The sequence below is a fragment of the Tachypleus tridentatus genome, chromosome 13 (assembly GCF_004210375.1).
Source record: "Tachypleus tridentatus isolate NWPU-2018 chromosome 13, ASM421037v1, whole genome shotgun sequence".
NCBI classification, from domain to species: Eukaryota; Metazoa; Arthropoda; class Merostomata; order Xiphosura; family Limulidae; genus Tachypleus; species Tachypleus tridentatus.
The window spans coordinates 179,537,744-179,557,496 of record NC_134837.1 but is presented as its reverse complement, the minus strand read 5'-3'; the positions used below and the strand labels follow the sequence as shown (position 1 = coordinate 179,557,496).

At 30.5% G+C, this 19,753-nt stretch overlaps 1 protein-coding gene across 1 annotated transcript in view; it reads right to left on the bottom strand.

Annotated features, from left to right (window-relative positions):
- LOC143236391 (uncharacterized) overlaps positions 1-19,753 on the bottom strand; it is a 49,415-nt gene that overhangs the window by 28,617 nt on the left and 1,045 nt on the right. The window contains exons 3-7 of the mRNA XM_076474658.1: positions 17,017-17,080; positions 16,101-16,661; positions 10,550-11,284; positions 4,350-4,449; positions 7-199 (exon numbers count right to left, since the gene is read on the bottom strand). Coding sequence (XP_076330773.1) covers positions 7-199; positions 4,350-4,449; positions 10,550-11,284; positions 16,101-16,661; positions 17,017-17,080 — 1,653 coding nt within the window. The remainder of the gene's footprint in view (positions 1-6; positions 200-4,349; positions 4,450-10,549; positions 11,285-16,100; positions 16,662-17,016; positions 17,081-19,753) is intronic.

Genomic DNA, 19,753 nt, shown 5'->3' with positions numbered 1-19,753 from the left:
AAATACCTTTTCTAGTCACGATATTATCTTTCTTTTTAGGCTCAAAAATAACGTTTTCTTTTTTACCATCTTGTCGTTTATCTTCCAACTCTTCATCTGATATTCTACTTACTGCTTCACTTGGAAACACATTAATTTCCACTCTTGGCATTTGCTGTACAAAAACTGAGTGCTTTCCTCTTGTAGAATCTTCCATATCCTATGACAAACATTAAAAGCTACTATATAAAACTCTTACCTATAGTTTTACTTAAACTAAGCTTTTCCTTGGGACTTAATTTAAGTTGTTAAAAAGACAGAAATTTGTATCATAGTCACTTAAATTTCAGTACTATACAAAAATACCCATTTTATCAAATATATATACACAATATCATTAATAATTTTTAGTCTCTCACAAAGGAACTATAAGAAAGTTACATTAATGCAACTGGTTTGCAAAGAATATAAACATATTGATTTATACTATATTTTATTTTAAAAATCCTTTAAGATTGAACACAAATATGAGTAATTGATTAATTATTCAAAAATACAAATAATAGTATTTCAGTTAATTTTTTCCATGTTTGGAAATATGTAAAAACACTGAAAAAATTAAACACAGGTCATTATGAGAAATTAAGCAAATCTGTAAAACCAGATGAGACACATTAGAAACCACTCATGTATAAACATGTGTACTACAAACTAAACATATTTTTGACACCCATTTTTAAACTTTTCCACCACACTAATTTCAACTACTCATGTGAATATTCATGCATTAAGTATTTTCTGTAATCACTTCTTTTGTGACTTATATTTTTCTTACTCTGGATTTACTTGCATGAAATGTTCTCAATTTAGTATATTTTTGTACACTACTGATAGCAGTATCTTTGTTACTCTTAGTATCATTGCAATGTAAACCACTCTTCACTTTGAATTTTTTCGATTAATGTAACTGCAACTCTTAGTACCCTCAACTGCTTGATAAAGACCAATTTTTTTAGTTTTTTTAAGATTCAGTTAATTAAATATCATTGGTATACAGGATTTGTCATTAGTTTTGTAAACATAAGTTGGTGCATAACTTGGTTGTACGAAATAAATAAGCATGCTATGGAAAATTAAAAGAAGTATTGAAAAGTCAACATAATTAGGAAAGTAACCATTTATTCTTTTAGAAATATTGTATCTTTCATTCTATATGTCTTTCTTACATTGCTAATAAATATAGCTATATTAATTTTACAAGTTTCTTCAAATACAAATAAATACAGAGCATGTTTAACAGGTCTCAGTATATGCTAAACAACAACAACAACAAAACTATCTGGTTAATATCAGTATACCTCAAATGAATGTTTAATTTCTTACTTAATTGTAATATTTACTCCTTACACTTTATTAAAGCTTGTACACAAACAAAGAACAAAGTGCTATTATACTGTTTTATTAACCCAACCAGATGAATATACCACATCTCATGTTTATTAAACTTAGAACATTTCAATTTTAATTGTTCAGGGCAATACTTTGTATGAAGTTTTAAATTAAAAAAAAAACATTATTGAACAACATATGCTTAAAACATATGTAATACAGCTTCTGATAAAAATGCTGACAAAATACCTGATCTACATGCTTTGTGTTTCATTTAAACACACTCCAATTTGTTTTGTTTTGAATTTTATGCAAAGATACATGAGAACTATTTGTGTTAGCTGTCCCTAAACTGGCAATGCAAGACTAGAGGGAAGGCAGCTAGTCATCAACAATCTTGAGCTCTTGTTATATAAAAATAATTCTATGTAATCCATTACTACTGTAAAAGAAAACAATATAATCAAAATTATAGTTAAATTAGACATTCAGTAAAATGTTCATTTTCCAGGAACGTAAACTGATTTAATAGCTCCAAGCTTAAAGTTAGATGATGTTACACAGGTAAAGAACAATTCATCTTGAACATCCTGCCATTTCAATCTATACCCGTTCAAGCATACATATGTATTTTACAAATACAGTGATTAAAAAATGTTATAATACACATTTTTGGCAAAGTTTCATGATTGTTTAAAGGTTTACTAAAAACTGGACAAAACAAACATAAAATTAGTTATAACTTTATTAACTTTTTCCCATTGTGTGTATCAATGTATCTCAGGATAGCTGATATGGATATTAACACTTTTACTAATAAAGCAGAGAACAAAGTTAAGCTGAAGATAACCTAAGAAGCCCAAAACGTTGTTCTCTGCTTTACAAGTTAAAAGTGTTATCACCCATACCAGCCATCCTAAGATACATTTTTACTTCAAGTGCGTTTCTTGTCATCATGTGTATTATTCTTTTTTATTTGTTATAATCCTTATTTCTTGATTTTCACTGTCTGTTGCTTTTTATCAGCTATAAGTTTTGAATTTTGATTTTCATTGTTTTTTTTACAATTTGGTTTGTTTTGAATTTTGCGCAAAGCTACACGAGGGCTATCTACAGTAGCCCCCCCCCTAATTAAGCAGTGTAAGACTAGAGGGAAGGCAGCTAGTCATCACCATCCACTGCCAACTCTTGGGCTACCCTTTTACCAATGAATAGTGGGATTGATTGTCACATTATAATCCCTCCATGGCTGAAAGGGCGAGTATGTTTGGTGTGATGGAGACTGAACCCATGACCATCGGATTACGAGTCAAGTGCCTTAACCACGTGGCCATGCCAGGCCTTTTATAGTTAGAAGTTGTGTCTTTTCACATTCATTGTTGTTATTGTTGGTTTTAATAAAACTGGTTAACTGATTTATTTCACACATATAATGGTTTCACATATTTACTTCCCCATGAAATCTGGGATTCTTCTGTACAAAACAAATAATTAGACCCAAACCAGCATAAACAAGTCAAACTCTTAAAAACCTAAATGAAAACACTGTAAACTGAGAACTGAAAAAAAATTAAAACAAGTGTGTATTTAAGTTCAAACAATGATACTGCATTACAAATCTAACATAAATTGGAAATTTGAGCCTAAAACTAGAAGCATCAGGGAAACATTCTCAAAATGCACATAAAAACTCTTCCCCTCACATCTTAATTATTTCTGTTCTCAACCCTAAATTCTTAACACAAGGACCTTTGAAGTAAGTTGAAAACAAATATAATAGTTTCTTACAGGTCATGAAGAAATAAATCAGGTGTTTTACAGAACTCCAAAACCACTCTAGATGCTTAAAAATGAACAAGTAATGATGGCCAAGTAAAAAAGGTCAAACATGTTAACTTTTGAAAATTCTACACTAAAGACCCAAGATATATAATAAAGGTACTCTCATTTAGAGCTACAAAATGAAGCAACTTAAAGTCTTGTAATACAAAACAAACAGTTAAAACATATTTTTGAGCCCAATCAATACAAAAATATATTTTAAGAATTTTACAATCTGGCATGAATTTTGGATAAACAAAATTTATAAATTACATTATTCTGAATCCAAATATTAACAGCACTTCAACAGAATGAACGAATTGTCATAATATCTTTGAAGTTGATACTGAGTTACCATATCAGTATCATATCTATACTTCTTACTGACTGATTTTCATAAAAGATTTAGTAAAATAATACCTTTATAAACAATAAACAGCAAAAAAACTACTAACAATTCTTAGTTATTTCTAGCTGATATTGTGCATAATGGTCAATTTTCTACAATTTTTTTCATGGTAGAAGTTTATAACCTAGGTGATTTGTTCAAACAAACACTGCACATGCTTTTTAAGTTTTAAGTTTTTAAGTGCTTTCTCTTTTATTTATATTTAGCTCAGCTGGGAAATCTGTTTTATTTATATGGGTAGTTCAATAAAAATTTGAAATGTTTTTGCCTTAAGAACACACAAACTCTCCCTACAAATGACCTTCTGCCCATTACATTAAAATATACAGGTAGCTGAACACTATTTGTCATCTCAAGTCAATGTGTAGTAACATTTACAGTAGCATGTGAACAGTGTAATGTCTGATAAAAGAAGCTAATTTTGTTAAAGTTTAAGGAGTTATGGATAGCACATAATAAATTTTCTAAAATTTTACACATTTATTTTATTATAAATTTATTCAACAGATGTGATAGAAACATGTGTACAAATATGAAACATGTTGTACCCAAATCATATATTCTCACATTATTTGATAAGAGCAGGTTAAATGGTAGCATGATAACAGAAATTTTCTTGTACAAAAAAATTCTAAGTACTAAGTTAGTGTTACATTAATATAGAATACAATATGCAAAAATAAAACACTTACCAATAATTAGTTGAACAAATAACATGACAAACACATTTACAAATATTAAAGCAACAGACCTGTCTAATGGTTTCTTGATCTTTGCCTGTTTCAACTTCTGATTTACTATCACCCTTTCTTTCTGTTCTCAATTTACTTTCCCTTTGAACTTCTGTTAACCTATTGACAACAGTCAAATATAAAAGTCTGATAGCTTCAAAAATACATTCAATAAACAACTTTTACTTTTATGCTATTTAGATTTCACAATCAGTAACATATTTTTACAGAATTTGTTCATATTATTTTACAAAAATGAATTTATACTATGACTAACTTAATACACACTAGACCTATGTAAAGAGAAATATAAAACAGAACTTCCTAGTACCATAAGACTCTCTACTGAAATTAGTTTGTTTTTTGAATTTCACACAAAGCTACACGAGGGCTAAATGCACTAGCCATCCCTAATTTAGCAGTGTAAGACAAAAGAAAAGGCAACTAGTCATCACCATCCACCACCAACTCTTGGGCTACTCTTTTACCAATGAATAGTGGGATTGACCATAACATTATAAAGCCCCCATGGCTGAAAGGGTGAGTATGTTTGGTATGATGGGGATCTGAAACTGCGATCCTCAGATTATGAGTCAAATGCCTTAACCATGCTGGCCCACTGAAATTAGTAATACATACTATAAACAAAACAAAAAGAAGGTGGAAATATACTAAGTTTAATGTATTTTTTTTTACTAAAAAAACATGTACATACTTAAGACATCCTGGTTGACCTATATGTCTCTTTATACAAGTTGAATGAAAACTTATGAAGTAAAAAACAAATGCTTCTGTTCGTGATGACGAGAAAATCCACTTGTAGAGAAAAATATATATGTAAAAACGGCTGATATGGGTTAAACATTTATAATTTCCAGAAACACCTGATTTTTATCAAAGAATTTTCTCACAAAACCATCAACACAATTTCACAAAACAGAAAACTAAAAAACTATCTTACAAAAAGACATTAATTCCATTAAAAACCTAAAACAAGATAAAAACACAAAAATTCTAAAAGCAGATAAAGGAAATGCTATAGTTATAATGAACGTGAATAAATACATCCAAAAAATGAAGAACATCCTATCAGACACAAACAAATTTATACCAATACACACAAATCCAACAAAGACACAGGAAATGCAACTAAACAAAATACTACTAAAAATGATAAAAGCCAACACAATTTCAAAAACACTTTATTCCTTCCTACACAAGACCGACTCTCACACACTACAAATATACAGCACCCCCAAACCTCATAAACCAGATTGTCCATTACGACCAATAATGTCCACATATGAATAATTTAATTACAATTTTGGTAAACACATAGCATGGGCATTCTCCAAATATGCAACATCAGCCAGCTCATTCAAAACTCTTTTAATTTCATGTCTAATCTTAATCAACTTAGTGATACAGCCTTAATGGCCAATTTAAATATTATATCCCTCTTTACAGAAGTTCCAACTGCTGAAGCCTGCAAGATAGCATTAAAACTCTATATCCGAGACCCTAACCCATCAATAGACATTCCCAGCAACCAATTAGCAACCCTCATAAAATTCACCATGATTAAGACAAACTTCATGTTCAACAACCACAACTATATACAAATAAATGGCCTAAGCATGGGCAACCCAGTATCACCAGTTCTAGCCAATATTTTTATGACACAAGTTGAAACACAAGCAATTAACACAGCATTACATCCACCACTGTACTGGTATAGATATGCAGACGACACGATTGTGGGATTCACATCTACAGAATACACAATTAATTTTTTCAATCACATTAACTCGATACATCCCAACATTAACTTCACATGTGAACAGGAAGAAAGCAATCAAACATCATTTCTTAACCTCAAAATTACAAGAACCGATACACAATTTAAAACAGGAATCCACCGAAAATCACCCATACTGGACTATACATTTCTTGGGACTCAGCACATGAAACAAAACAAAAACTCAACATACTAAGAAACCAAATAAACACAGCCATAAAACTATGCTCACCAGATAAAATTAATGATGAATTAGACAAAATAAAACAATACTTCATCAACATCAATAAGTTTCCTCCGCATACCGTAGAAAACATTATATGCACACACCTAGACAAAAAACAAAATCAACTAACAAAAGTAAATATATCTCACGAATTAAAAAATCACAAAACCATATACTGCTGCATACCATATATTCCTGACATCAGCAGAAAAATAAGCAACATTTGGCAAAACCTAGTAACAAAATATGACATTCCAGTTAATACAAAATTTATTCAAAAACCAGACACAAAACTAAGATCTATACAATGCAAAAACTACACTGACAAACACCACACCAACATTATTTATAAAATACAATATGATAACTGCCACAACTTCTATATTGGAGAAACAAGTAGAAAAATGGAAACCAGATTCAAAGAACATAAAAAAAGTCACCTTCACACATTTTCAAACACTGCAAATCAAATAAAACAACATAACCATAAAAAGCACCCAAATACTAAATAAAGAAACAAACATAAACAAATGCAAAATTAAAGCCTTTACTTATACAACAACTCAAGCCCAAAATAAACCAATACAAAGGAAAACACCTTTATACCTATATTGATAAATATAATCAAACATCTAAGCACACCCTCTACATTCCTACACTCAATTACACAACCCCATTCAAACACGCAGTCAGCTATCGGCCAGTTACTTCTTTCTTTCTTTGTGAACCTGACAATGACTAAAGAAGGTCGAAACGTTGTTCGCTCGTCTACGTAAAAAACTTTCTCAACCCATACCAGCTGTTTTTACATATATAAATGTTTCTGTTATTAATTAAGCATTGCATACAATCTACAAGTGCTTAGCTACCTGATCTCAAGAAAAATTGTGCATGATTTTAACAGATGCTGTCAAGTATTTTACATTACTTCCATCCATTCTTATGAAACTTCACAGAACAAAAAAAGACCTACTTATCAATATTATACTTTATTGCTTCTAGAAATAATGTGAAAGCTAGGAAATAGAGCAAGCAATGCATGATGAGAAAAATCAGTGGTTTGATAAAATATATGGCTACTGAACACTATTTTTAGAAAGTGTTTATAATAATAATAATGTGTTAATGATTTCCAATATCACAGTTTTACTAAAATATAAACTTTTACATATTTGCAGCTACAAGTGTGTAATATTTTTACATGTAATTTCTTAATATGATTATTGCATCAAATTCAGTAAACTATTTAATTTTATTTAAACTTATTTATACTCTTTTCAAAATACAATCATTTTATTACTTTTTTACATATATGTTACTGTACTGGTTCCTACTTTTTATATAACTAGAAAAATATGGTGTCTTTAATTTAGGATTTTCAGCTACATCCTACATAATAAGTTTTTTTTTTTTTTATTTAAATGGATGTGAGAAAAACTACTTTAACTTTTCCAACTGTCAGCATGAAGCACTATCCCTTATTGAAACAACATTATCTGTTTGATGGTGTTGTGTTTATCAATGTCAGTGTGATTTTCTTATTGAAACCCCACAATGGTCCATCTGCTGTGCCCACTGAGGGGGAATCAAACCCCTGATTTTAAAAATGAAAATCCAAAAACTTATTGTTGTCCCAGCAGGAGACATCTATGTCAGAGGCTTTAGGTTTCATCAGTATAGCTTATTATTTGCAGGATAAGTTGAATTTATAGTTTTTTTTACAGTATCCTTTGTGGTCTTCAGCTAGTATATCTATAGCTAATACCAGATTTAGAAATAGAAGTTGAAACTGGAAACAATGTGTTTGGTTTAGTAGTCCCTGGCAATTGTGTGCAATATATAAGAACAATTACAATTATATTGACCTGTTCTGGATCACTAAAGAATGTTGTGACAAAATTAATCTTAGACTTAGTCTAATATAACTACTTCTAATTCACAGCTTAACCTCATACTCTGTACAACTTGATTTTTGCAAATGAGTCACCAGTGAAATTAGCTCTGACAGTGAGTGAAGAGCCTGAATAGCAGCAATAAATAATAAACAAGAGAAGTCTTTGCTGTTAAATACAAACTATTAGAAGCTGACGCCTGTTACGCCTCTTAAAATTAATCTACAGTAACCTAAGACTTTTAAAGAACATATTAATGTTTAAAACACAGCCTCATAAATATAATAAAATACAGCTTACAGAATAATACTGAACCTGCAACTTTAAACACTCAATATTAAAATACATTCCGAACAAATACTAGGAATTTCTGCTTTAACAAAATGCTTAATAACATACAACACTAAATGAAAAATGAATAATAGGTGTAAATATCAACTGAAAACCTACAGTATATTATACATTTCAGCATATCACTATATTTTTTAATTAAAAAAACATCAAAAGACCAAAATTCTTTGTATACCATAGATTTGCTTGTTTGTAATTAAACACATAGCTAAAAAATCAACTATTTTCGCTCTGCTCAGCATTGGTATTAAACCCCCAGTTTCTAGTAGCATAAATCTGCAGACATACCACACCATCACTGGGAGGAAATACATCAAAGAAGTTGATGAGATTCCAAAAGACAAGAGTTTGTTTTTGAACAGGAGTCTATAACTTCAAACAAAACTATGTTTTTGCTAAGATAATGCTAAATTTTCATCACAAATTTTTGATTTCTAAAAATTACTCTGTCATGAAATATTTAAGATTGAAAATGTCTTCAATATATTTGTTTCTGGAAAACAAAAGACATCTAGGAATATGATACAAACACAAATTATTGTAAAATTATTATAACATTGATTTCCTTAAAAATCAATGAAATAATTTCAACATTTATGAGAAATTCATATGATATTATTTTCAATCTCTTTTATTGTATAAATTAAGAAAATGAGACAGTAAACAGTTTTGAACAATCATGCAACAACTGAGAACATAAAAATATTACCTCATACTTTCTTGTTACTTAGTCTCAACAACAAACAATGATTGAGAAATAATTATTATTATTATTATACATAACAAACAAAAGTAAATTTATTTTTGACAGGGTGGGGAGGAATGATCATGCAAGGATATTTGTTACTTTTTATACAATTAACCCTTTCAGTACAGGCTCAGTACAATTTGTCTACACATTTTAGATGTTAAATGTTTGCACTATTACTTTTGATACAGCATGTGTATCTTCACAAAATCTGGTAGACTTTTGAACTTGGTTGCTGATGGACATAGGTTCTTAAGCCTTTTAAAATTTTGAATGTGAAGGATAACAAACAAAAGTCTTTTTTTTACATTATATATATAGTTGAATTACAAAAATATCATAAATAATTACACTAATACCATAAAATTCTACTAATTTACTAAGCTTAGTAACTAAGATATATTTAGATAAAAAAATAAAACAAGAAACTTCGAACAGACTAAAATTACAACCCACCTTCACGATACCTTGGTAGATTTTTCACAGGCTGAGAAAACCACTAAGGGGATATTTCTAAGCTGTCATTTTGTTATTCACATGTTATATAGTGTAGTAAGAGTATATAAGGAACAGTTTCAAAAAATGGAGAGTTGAACAGGGCCATCGTATTTGATTCAGTATATAAGTCATATCTCAGCAAATTAAAAAGGTACAAGGTTCTTGTTTTATATTCTAGCTTGTTAATATTAGTAATTTGAATTCCTAATTTGTACAAAACTACAGGCTTAGTACTTTGACATCACAAGCATTTAATTTTAAACACAGCTGTATTCAACATACCATGTGACTTACTAATATCTATATTTAGGTATGCTCTTTCAAAATGCACTTTTAAATTAAGAAATTAACTCATATATATATAAAACATTAAAGTTTGAATTATCTACAATTTGATTCCAACCTTACTAACACAAATTCATAAAATAGTACTTCAATAAAAATTTTAAATGCAAGTAAAAAAACATGATGACACAGCCTTTGACCTGTGACAGGTTACGAAAGGGTTAATAAAACCAAATGCTGAGAATAATAGTAAAAATGTCACCAGATTTATCACTAGTATGACTTATTGCAATCATAAAAAATAAAGATAAATATGTTCTGTTTGAGAATGCTCATGCAGTTTTCATTATTACAGCTTAGAAATATATAAGAAAAGCAAACAAGGTAGTCAGTGGCATGCTAAGAAACATACTGAGCCCCACCTATCATTGATTTTATTTGTTGTTACAATTGAATGATCTTTACGTGCCACAGATTCTGCAGGATCTTCTTCCATACTTTGGTGTGGTGTAGACTTGAGAGAATCACCATACTCTTCGCATGATGAAACTTGTTCACTTTGCTCACTCAAAGCAGCAAGCATCAACAACTTTGGAAAAGCTGTCGCTAAATCACTTGGGATAGAACTTTGTCTTTCCAACGAACGCCTTCTTGATCGTTGGGATGCAGGTACGGGAGGTACACTGTCCTGTGTATTACAAAGGCTTATATCCTCTGGTGGACTATCAATGGGTGATACTGTATTACTTTTGTTTGTGCAAACTGGAGATACAGTAGACTTTGGAACAGCAGAGACTTTTGAAGCAAGAGGAGGTTGTCTATAAGGGGGTGGCTCAGTTTTCTGAATGCACTTCTCCTCGATGTTTTTAGTATTTTGAGAACTAGCACAGTGAACTATAGCCCGACATAATTCTGTTGAAGATGAAAACAAAGAAAAAATTGCACTGTCTTTGTTGGCTGTATTACGTATCGACATCCCATTTAGTGGAAGTGGTCTTCCTCCACTCTCATAAACACTGGCATTTTCTGCAGGCGTTTCTTCTGGTGCTGGAAGCTTCTGTCTGATTTCTTCCACAGTTCTGCTCACATTCATACTCTGGGGTTGTGGTGAATATACAGTTTTACTTGATGTTTCGTAACTTCTTTTCTCCAATTTGCTAGGAGAACAAGTACTGGTAATTTGGCTAAAAAACTGAATATTAATATTTAAACAGAAAAGTATAATATTCAAGTTATGTATAGCCATTCATCATAAGGTCACATTACAACAGGCAGTAATAGTTAGGATAGATCTTTTTATATATTAATTTTATTATCTATATCCAAATGACTAGACAAAATGCATATTAATGGGTTTTGTCTGAAATATATATTCCAAGGCTAGCCTTTGAAAATGCATAATTAAAAAAAAACCAGCAAAAGAAAAGTCAGCTTAGTGATGTCGAGAAAACCCAGTCGTAGAGAAATATATATGCAAAAATGGCTCGTTTGGGTTGAGAAAATATTTTACATAGAAGGTCAAAACGTTGTTCGCTCTTCTATGTAAAATATTTTCTCAACCCAAACGAGCCATTTTTGCATATAAAAGTCAACTTAATTCAACTCACCTGAAATTCATTTATTACACTGATATGCTACCATATAAATATGACATACTGTTGTTTTACTGTGTTTATAAATTAAGTTGTATACACCATCCTTTAAGCACACATAATCGAAAAGACTATTTATTCAGAAGAAAATATTACTGGATAATTTTCTTGAATAGTACTGTTAAGTAAATAACACATGTCACTCAAACACTAAGACATAAGGGCTAAAAATATCCAACTGTCACTAAAACAACTTAACCACTATTTGTGCAATCTATTATAAAACACTACCAAATAATGGCTGTTTGAGAAGTAGTGAATATTACCTAATAAAAAACACTAATAATATCTCAGCTTTAAGAAGTTTGAAACCTATTTGTAAAACAATTATTACACCCAATGGTGAGAGTCATCACAACTTATGTATTTCTTCAACATTTTTTATAAATGTCAGATATAAACATATTATCATATTAGTGAGGTCATCACATAAGTATATACACCTATACACATACATGTGCATGCCAAGGGCTAAAAATAATGTAGTTTTTTTCTTGTCACATCTTTTCAGCATAATTGTTTTAATAGTAATTACTGCTTTTCAACAGTATTCACTGCAGGTCTAATGATTCTTTCAGAGTTCAAGTTTCTTTTGGGGCATAAAAAAAAACAATTAATAATTAAAGTACTATTGTTTTAATAGCTTACTATTTCACATAACCTTAGACTAATAAAAACCTACTTTTAATGTGTAATAATTCTTTGCAAAAACAACCAAGTATTGCTGTACTGAGTAATTTGTGCGACTTAAACTAGAAAACAGGAAAATAGATTAAGAAATTATGTTAATTATTTTGTGTTCATATTTATATCTTAGCTGATATTTGTTTTGAAATATTGTAGTTATAATTATTAGATAACTGATTTAAAAAGAAAAAAAACTTATCTCAAATACGAGATCTGCATCAACTGGTATTGTACAACTGCTAATATTTCATAAGCATAATAAATATCCTCAACTAAAACTACTTATAAAATATTACAGGCATTAAAAGTTTTCAATGTACTAATTTTTACTAGAGAAAATAAACAGCATAAAATCAAAAACTAGTCAGCTTATGTGTATAAAATGCAATTGCTTTCATTCTCATAAGTTAATGTTTTATAAACAACATAGTCACATTGAAAAAGTCAAGCAATTAACAAAATAATAATGGATAAGCTGCATAATGTTTCTTTACACATGAAATTACTTATAAAACATATATGCTCTAAAACTATATACAGTCCTTTGAAACTCAAAGAAAACTATTTTCTAAACCAATGTTCTTAAAAGATTAAAAATATGCCATCTAGTAGTAAAATGCCAAATAGTTTAGCAATTATAAAGAATTTGTAAGGAACCAGAAGCTCACATTTCTAACATTGAAAATGCATTTCTTACAGGTAGTTACCTCAACTCGCCTATAACTATCTCGACCTTTACTTGCCCTCTAGACATTTGTAAACTTTTGAAAAACACACCAGTCCTTTATATCCCCCTATATGTTTTTTAATATTGCAGCAAATGGTACTAATCATGTGACCACCTTCCACCAATATCACTGCACCTTCTATACTAGCATAGATAGTTCCCTATATTGGAGAGATGGATGGGCTGATGAAGGCACAAAAGCAAATAATCAAGTGGAGAACAACCACTATGAAAAAGCAGGTATGCCACAGTTAAAATACATGATATATCTGTGGGATACAGCAGTATTTCTGGAACAGTTATGCTCATCACCCAATAAAGAGGACAAGACAGGTAGGTAACAAATAAAATATGTACCTAGAGTAAGAAGACCATCTGCAAATAAGGCCAAGTGCAGTCCAATTGGGCAAAAAATATCCAGGGGAAGCTCCTTGGGATATGATGTATTATGTCAATGAAGAGGACAAGACAGGTAGGTAACAAATAAAATGTGGCTAGAGTGAGAAGACCATCTGCAACTAGGCCAAGTACAGTCCACCTGGGCAAAAAATATCCAGGGAAGTGCCTTGAACTGATATCAAGATAGTTAAGCAAGAGCCATTAAGGCAAAAACATGTGGGAAAAGCTTCATGACATACAACTGATTATGTCAAGTATGATATACCTAGACAAAAAACATCGAGTGGAATTGCCTTGCATAATAGATTTTGTGCCATATTGTGTGTACAATATGCAGCATAAAAACGATAGATATAATCAACAAAAGCAGTCCAGCAAGGGAAAAAACACCCAGGGGAAGCTCATTGGTATACATTGAATTATGTTAAATGCAGTCCATCTGGGCAGCAAACAGCCAGTAGTAGTGCCTTGTATAATAGATTTCATGCCATGCTGTGTGTATAATATGCAATAATGTCAGAAATGAATAAAGGAGATGATCCAGGAACAAATGGGAATAAAGGTTGGAAAAGAAAAAAAGGAAAGAGGAGAAAACATAAAATAACCTAACCAGGAAGGCAACTGAAGTCCAGGGAAGGAATGCCAGATCTGAATAACAAAAAAACATATGAGAAATGGTAAAGAATGTAATAACAATCACAACAATGAAGACTGCATGCCAGGAGCAGGAAAACTGAAACTGAAAAAGAAATATCTTACAAGGAACAACTTACAATGAATTCAAAGGAAAACTAAATAGTATGGGAAGAACAATATAAAGATCCCAATCTAGCAGAAAAAAAGAAATGTGTTGGATGGACCAGATGAAATAAATGAAACAACCCAAGGAAGAGAAACTTTTTGGGAGAGTGAGAAAGGAGGAAGTTTGGCAGAACAGTTCTATAAAGAGCAACAGTTAAAACATACAAACCCTAAACAGATAACTAGATGAAGAACAGGGACAAATGAGAAACAGAAGTACCAAATGGACAGAAGACCTGGAAGAAAGGACCAGAGACTGAAGCAAGACTTGTGCCTCTGGTACACAGACAAAGAAGAATAGCCCAATCCAGAGCAACCAAAAGATCACAAAAAGGAGGGATCTAGGTAAGGAAAAAAGATACAAAATAGGGGAGTGAATGAAATATAAGCATATAAGGATGATCCCCCGAGCTGAGGCATGTGACCAGACAAAAGTCACGTTGAAAGGAGTAAGTTGACATCTAGATGGAAAACAACAGATGAGGGTTGACTAAGGAGCAAACAAGTCAGAAAAAAGGATAAAAATTTGTCATTCCAGTAAGGGCCAGAGAAGAGGGAACCACATCTGAGTGGCCAATACAGAAGAACTAAAACGACACAATAAGGTAAAGACCCAGAAGATGAGATAAATAAGAGAATAGACATATAGAAGAAAGTGTGGCATACAAGTGAATGGGAAACACATATAAACAGAAAATACCTCTCTTGAAAGGAAAAAAAAATCACTGGCTGAACTTAAGACATATGTACTTCCCTCAATAGACATCATAAACTTGAAACTATAGCCTAGTGTTATAACCACTGTCTGTTTATGTTTGGAAATTTATCAACTGCTGTTAAGAAACCTGAATTCATATGAACAGAGTAGCATTTGGGAGACAGAAACATCTCAAACACAAACAAATAGAAACTTGAACTTGAAATGATTTTTATTTGGTGATCAAGCACAATAAAAAAAATGTGCAGTCACATGAAGAACATAAAACACAAAAATACCAATAAATAAAGAGAAAATTATGTCACAAAGGAACAGGTACTTGCCAGCATTAGTACAGAGGGCACAAGGGAAATAAGGAAGGGTGGTCACATGATCAGCACATTACTGCAATGACAAAAAAAAAATATAGGGGTATAAAAAACTGGAGTGCTTTTAAAAAGTTTACCAATGCTTAGAGGGCAAATGAAAAATGAAGTAGCTATGGAGGAGCAGAGGTAGTACCATTTTAAAATATAAATTATTAAGATATTGAATACTCATAAGCTACATAAGTATTTGTAATGGGATTTATAATGATAATCATAATCACTTAATAGACAAATATTGGTGTTACATGTAGTTACCTTCTTAACTGTTGTAATAATACAAATATCAGGCTATGAATTTATGTGAATTATATGAAATAGAATGATCTTAAAGAAGAGACATAATTTCACAACTGAAGCAAAATCATTATATTTTCAATATTTTAACTTTCTTTTCTGCATTAACAAGAAATGTATACATGTCAAATGACATAAACAAAAACTGAGACAAACATGTGAAGGTCCATGCATCTTAAGACTGAGTGAAAGCATTTAGTAAAATGGAAAAGCATAATTAGAAGCTCTTTTTAATGTTAATAAATCTGTTTATGCTAACATTGTCAATCATTTTATTTTTCAGCATGAAAAATGAAGATTAATTTGCTTGTAGAATAACATACTAACCTAGCTTCTGTGGATAATGACTCGTTGTTTTCTTTAGGATGTCGAAACCATTTCACATCATCTAATTTTACTGGAACTGAATGGAATTTTTGAGGTTCATGAGAAGGTTTTACTGAAGTCTTATCACATTCTAATTTTTCAGTACTAGTTGCCACTTCACAACATGATATATCATTATTGCCTTCTTTAATAGCTGAAATGAAGCTAAAACTTCGATTCCTATAAACAAATGGTGAAACAGGAGAAAATTTTTCATCTCGTGCATTAGTATCATGCAAGATTCCTGTTGTAGGAACATGAGAATGTTGAAGTTCCTTCTCAGGAAATGTACAAGTGCTTATTCTCTCATCCATATACTCATTTTGGCACATCTTATTTGGCACTGGAACATCATATGCTGAAGCAGTTACAAATTTTTCATTTAAACTAGAGACTAATGGTTCTGTCTGGGTTGACTTTGTAACAAGAGAAGTTTCACTTGGTAGTATGGGACATGAATAAGCTAACGAATGTAAGTGATCTAGTTGGCTAGAAGTCTTGCTGGTAGAAACCCCAGAAATCCTGCAGAAAAAAGCATTTACATTTAATTACACTGAACTTATAAATAAGAAAAAAAAACAATAAGTTATTCAGTGAGTTTTTTAAACAAATTTATAATAATGTAAACAATTTACTATTTCCTAAGACACACATAACATGTTAACACTATTTATTTTCTAAAGCTTATTTTCAAGTTATGACTGATATATATTCTTGTTAGAATGTATAAAGAAAGTTGAACAGCTTTGTATAAAAACACCAATTTTTGCAATATCTGAATCTTTCCAAGTTTTATCATCCACGATGAGTGAGACATTAACAGATGCCTTCATTTAATACAGCTAGAAAAATTGATCTACGTAATCTAGAAACTTACTTATTTCTATTTTCATTGGCAATATATTCTGCATTATCTGAACTTCTCCAACAAAGATCTTTCCCTGTAAGTTACAAAACAATCAACAATTTAAAGTAGTTTTTTTATATTTGATAATATCAAGTTGTTTTATATACTTCACATAACTGCATTTAAAAAGATTCACACACGTGTGAAATAATTTCATAAGTTCATACTGTATGTTGAAAACATTAAACTGCATGTGCATATAATTTTTGGGCACTACTACAAAGTTACATTTGCATTAAATAGGCTTTCAGTTTATTAGACGAATCTCTATATGTGTGTGTATCATTAGTCAGAAGTTTGAATTCACTGTTTTTGTATATTTTGTCAATTTGTAGATTAAAAACAAAATATCATACAGTAGGAACTATATAATATTTGAGAGTAGTAACAGGTTGGTGTAGATTTTGTTTGCTTAAATACATCTTTCTACTCTTTCAACAAGAATGAATGTTTGAGGCTCTTTGAGCCATTTTCTATACTTAAATATATAAATATACATATTTATATAAAGTTCTTGTTGTTGATATTTTAAATCAAAGACAATGAAAAATAATATTTTTCTAATGATAAACCTCAAGATGAATGGTGGAAGACTTTCAAAATATTGTCCTCAACACTTGTGTCCCCACAACAGACAGTTGCCGTCCATTCTACAAATAATAAGCTCCAAGCTGCAGTTCTTACCTAGTTACTGGCACAGGAATTGTTATTCCAGGTACATTAAATATTGTTATCCTGTGTCATTTGATATGTTCAGAAATAACTGTTGTTTGCCATCAGACACAGAATCACATAAAATTAACATTAAATAGAACAACTTGTGCATTAGACTAACAGGTGTTTTGTAATTATGTCATGTGATCCATGATCACTGTATAAGCAGGTAAATAAAGGAAGTTGAACAAATACATTAATTTGTAAAGTTGGGAGTTAACGTTTGCAGATAAATGTGGAACACAATCATGAATACTTAGTAACTAAATACAAAAACTGAGTGTAAAACACATACAGGTAAGTTAATTTGATAAATTTTGCAAAATTCAAAATTTCCTGGTGAAATAGTTCAAATTTAATTATTTAATTTTTAACAAAGAGTTAATTTGTGTTGTCAGCATAATTAATGCAAATTCTACACATTTACTTCTAGTACTATAAACAATGTAACAAAAACAGCAAATGCCAAACCACCACTTTATATAAATAACATAATTCTAAACATTCACTTCAGAAACAATTCATCCAATCTAAAGCTACTAAAGCATGACTTAACATGAACAAGGCATTATATAGATGACCCAGTGGTGTGTATTACCAGATAATTTGTATTATAATATCCTGAGAATATTTGTAACTGTACTGCAATATATTGCACAAAATCTTCTCTTACCAAAGTCATTTTGTCGCCTCACTGGTACCAGAGACATTGTTTATCCTAGCTTACAACACTGTGTACCAGTGACAGATAGTATTATGTATGATATCAACCTATTTACAGCTTGGCCCACTTAGAAAGAGCTACATAATGGGAACTAATATAATAATATAAGGCCTAGAATGTTAGGATGTTAATGGTTTTTGTATTAATTGTATTTAACAGCAGTATTTTGATAGCTTGGTCTAGATGTTATAATTAACAGGATAAAACCATTCCCATTGTAAATATACCTGGAAACTGTTTGGGAAACTTAAATTATAATCCAAAGTAGGATCTTCTACATATGTAGTGCCCCAAATGAAACAAATATAAGCCAAAACAAAGTTCTAACAATATTTACCTTACAAGTAAATCATACTTATTAGTTTAATCTGTAATATTTACAAGTAACACTTTTATAGTTGTTTTATAAATAACTAGAACTTGGCATGGCAGTAGCATGTCAAAATAAAGAAATCACTATCAAGGAAATAAGGTCAAAAGATGACTTGTAACTTGTGCTTGAATTGGCAAAATATACAAGTACTTATTTTGTAGCTACTGTTAATTTAACTACTTTGTTAAAGCTATTAATTGCCAACTTTCCACTAGTCATTCTAAGAAAAAAAACAACATGAAATACTTTTTGACAAGAAACACTCTTGAATTATCTGTTATTTAAAAAATAGCATAAAAAACGAGTTTTGAGAAAACATATTGCCATATGTGTACATCAAATGTACAAATCACAGTATACCAGTAAACCTAAGTACCTCTACAAGACAATGTATTTGATTATCTTCAAATGGATATTACAAAATCAAACATAAAAACTTTAATAATATGAAATATAAAACAACTTGTAATAAATACACCAGAGTATATTTACAGTTCAACTTGAAAGTGCTTGTAACATAATAAAATGTTGTTTTTAAGCTTTTTTAAAGAGTGATTTAGCAGTTTGTTTATTGCTAAGCATAAAGCTACATAATGGACTATCTGTGCTCTGTCAATCATAGATAATAAACCCACTTCATATTGTTAACAAGTCCTTAGACTTACCAATCAGCCACCATAAGATGGTTTAATAGTACATGCTTTATTAAAAATGCTTTAAATAAAACTGATTCAAAGACAATAATAAATATTGTACATATTCTAGATTTTATAAGCATTATATTTCTTGAGACATTTATTACAAATAGCTTGTAAAATATTTATTTTTATACTGGGCAGATTATCACAGATGGTATAACAACATAAAACTTGCAATTAATAAATTATCTATAATAT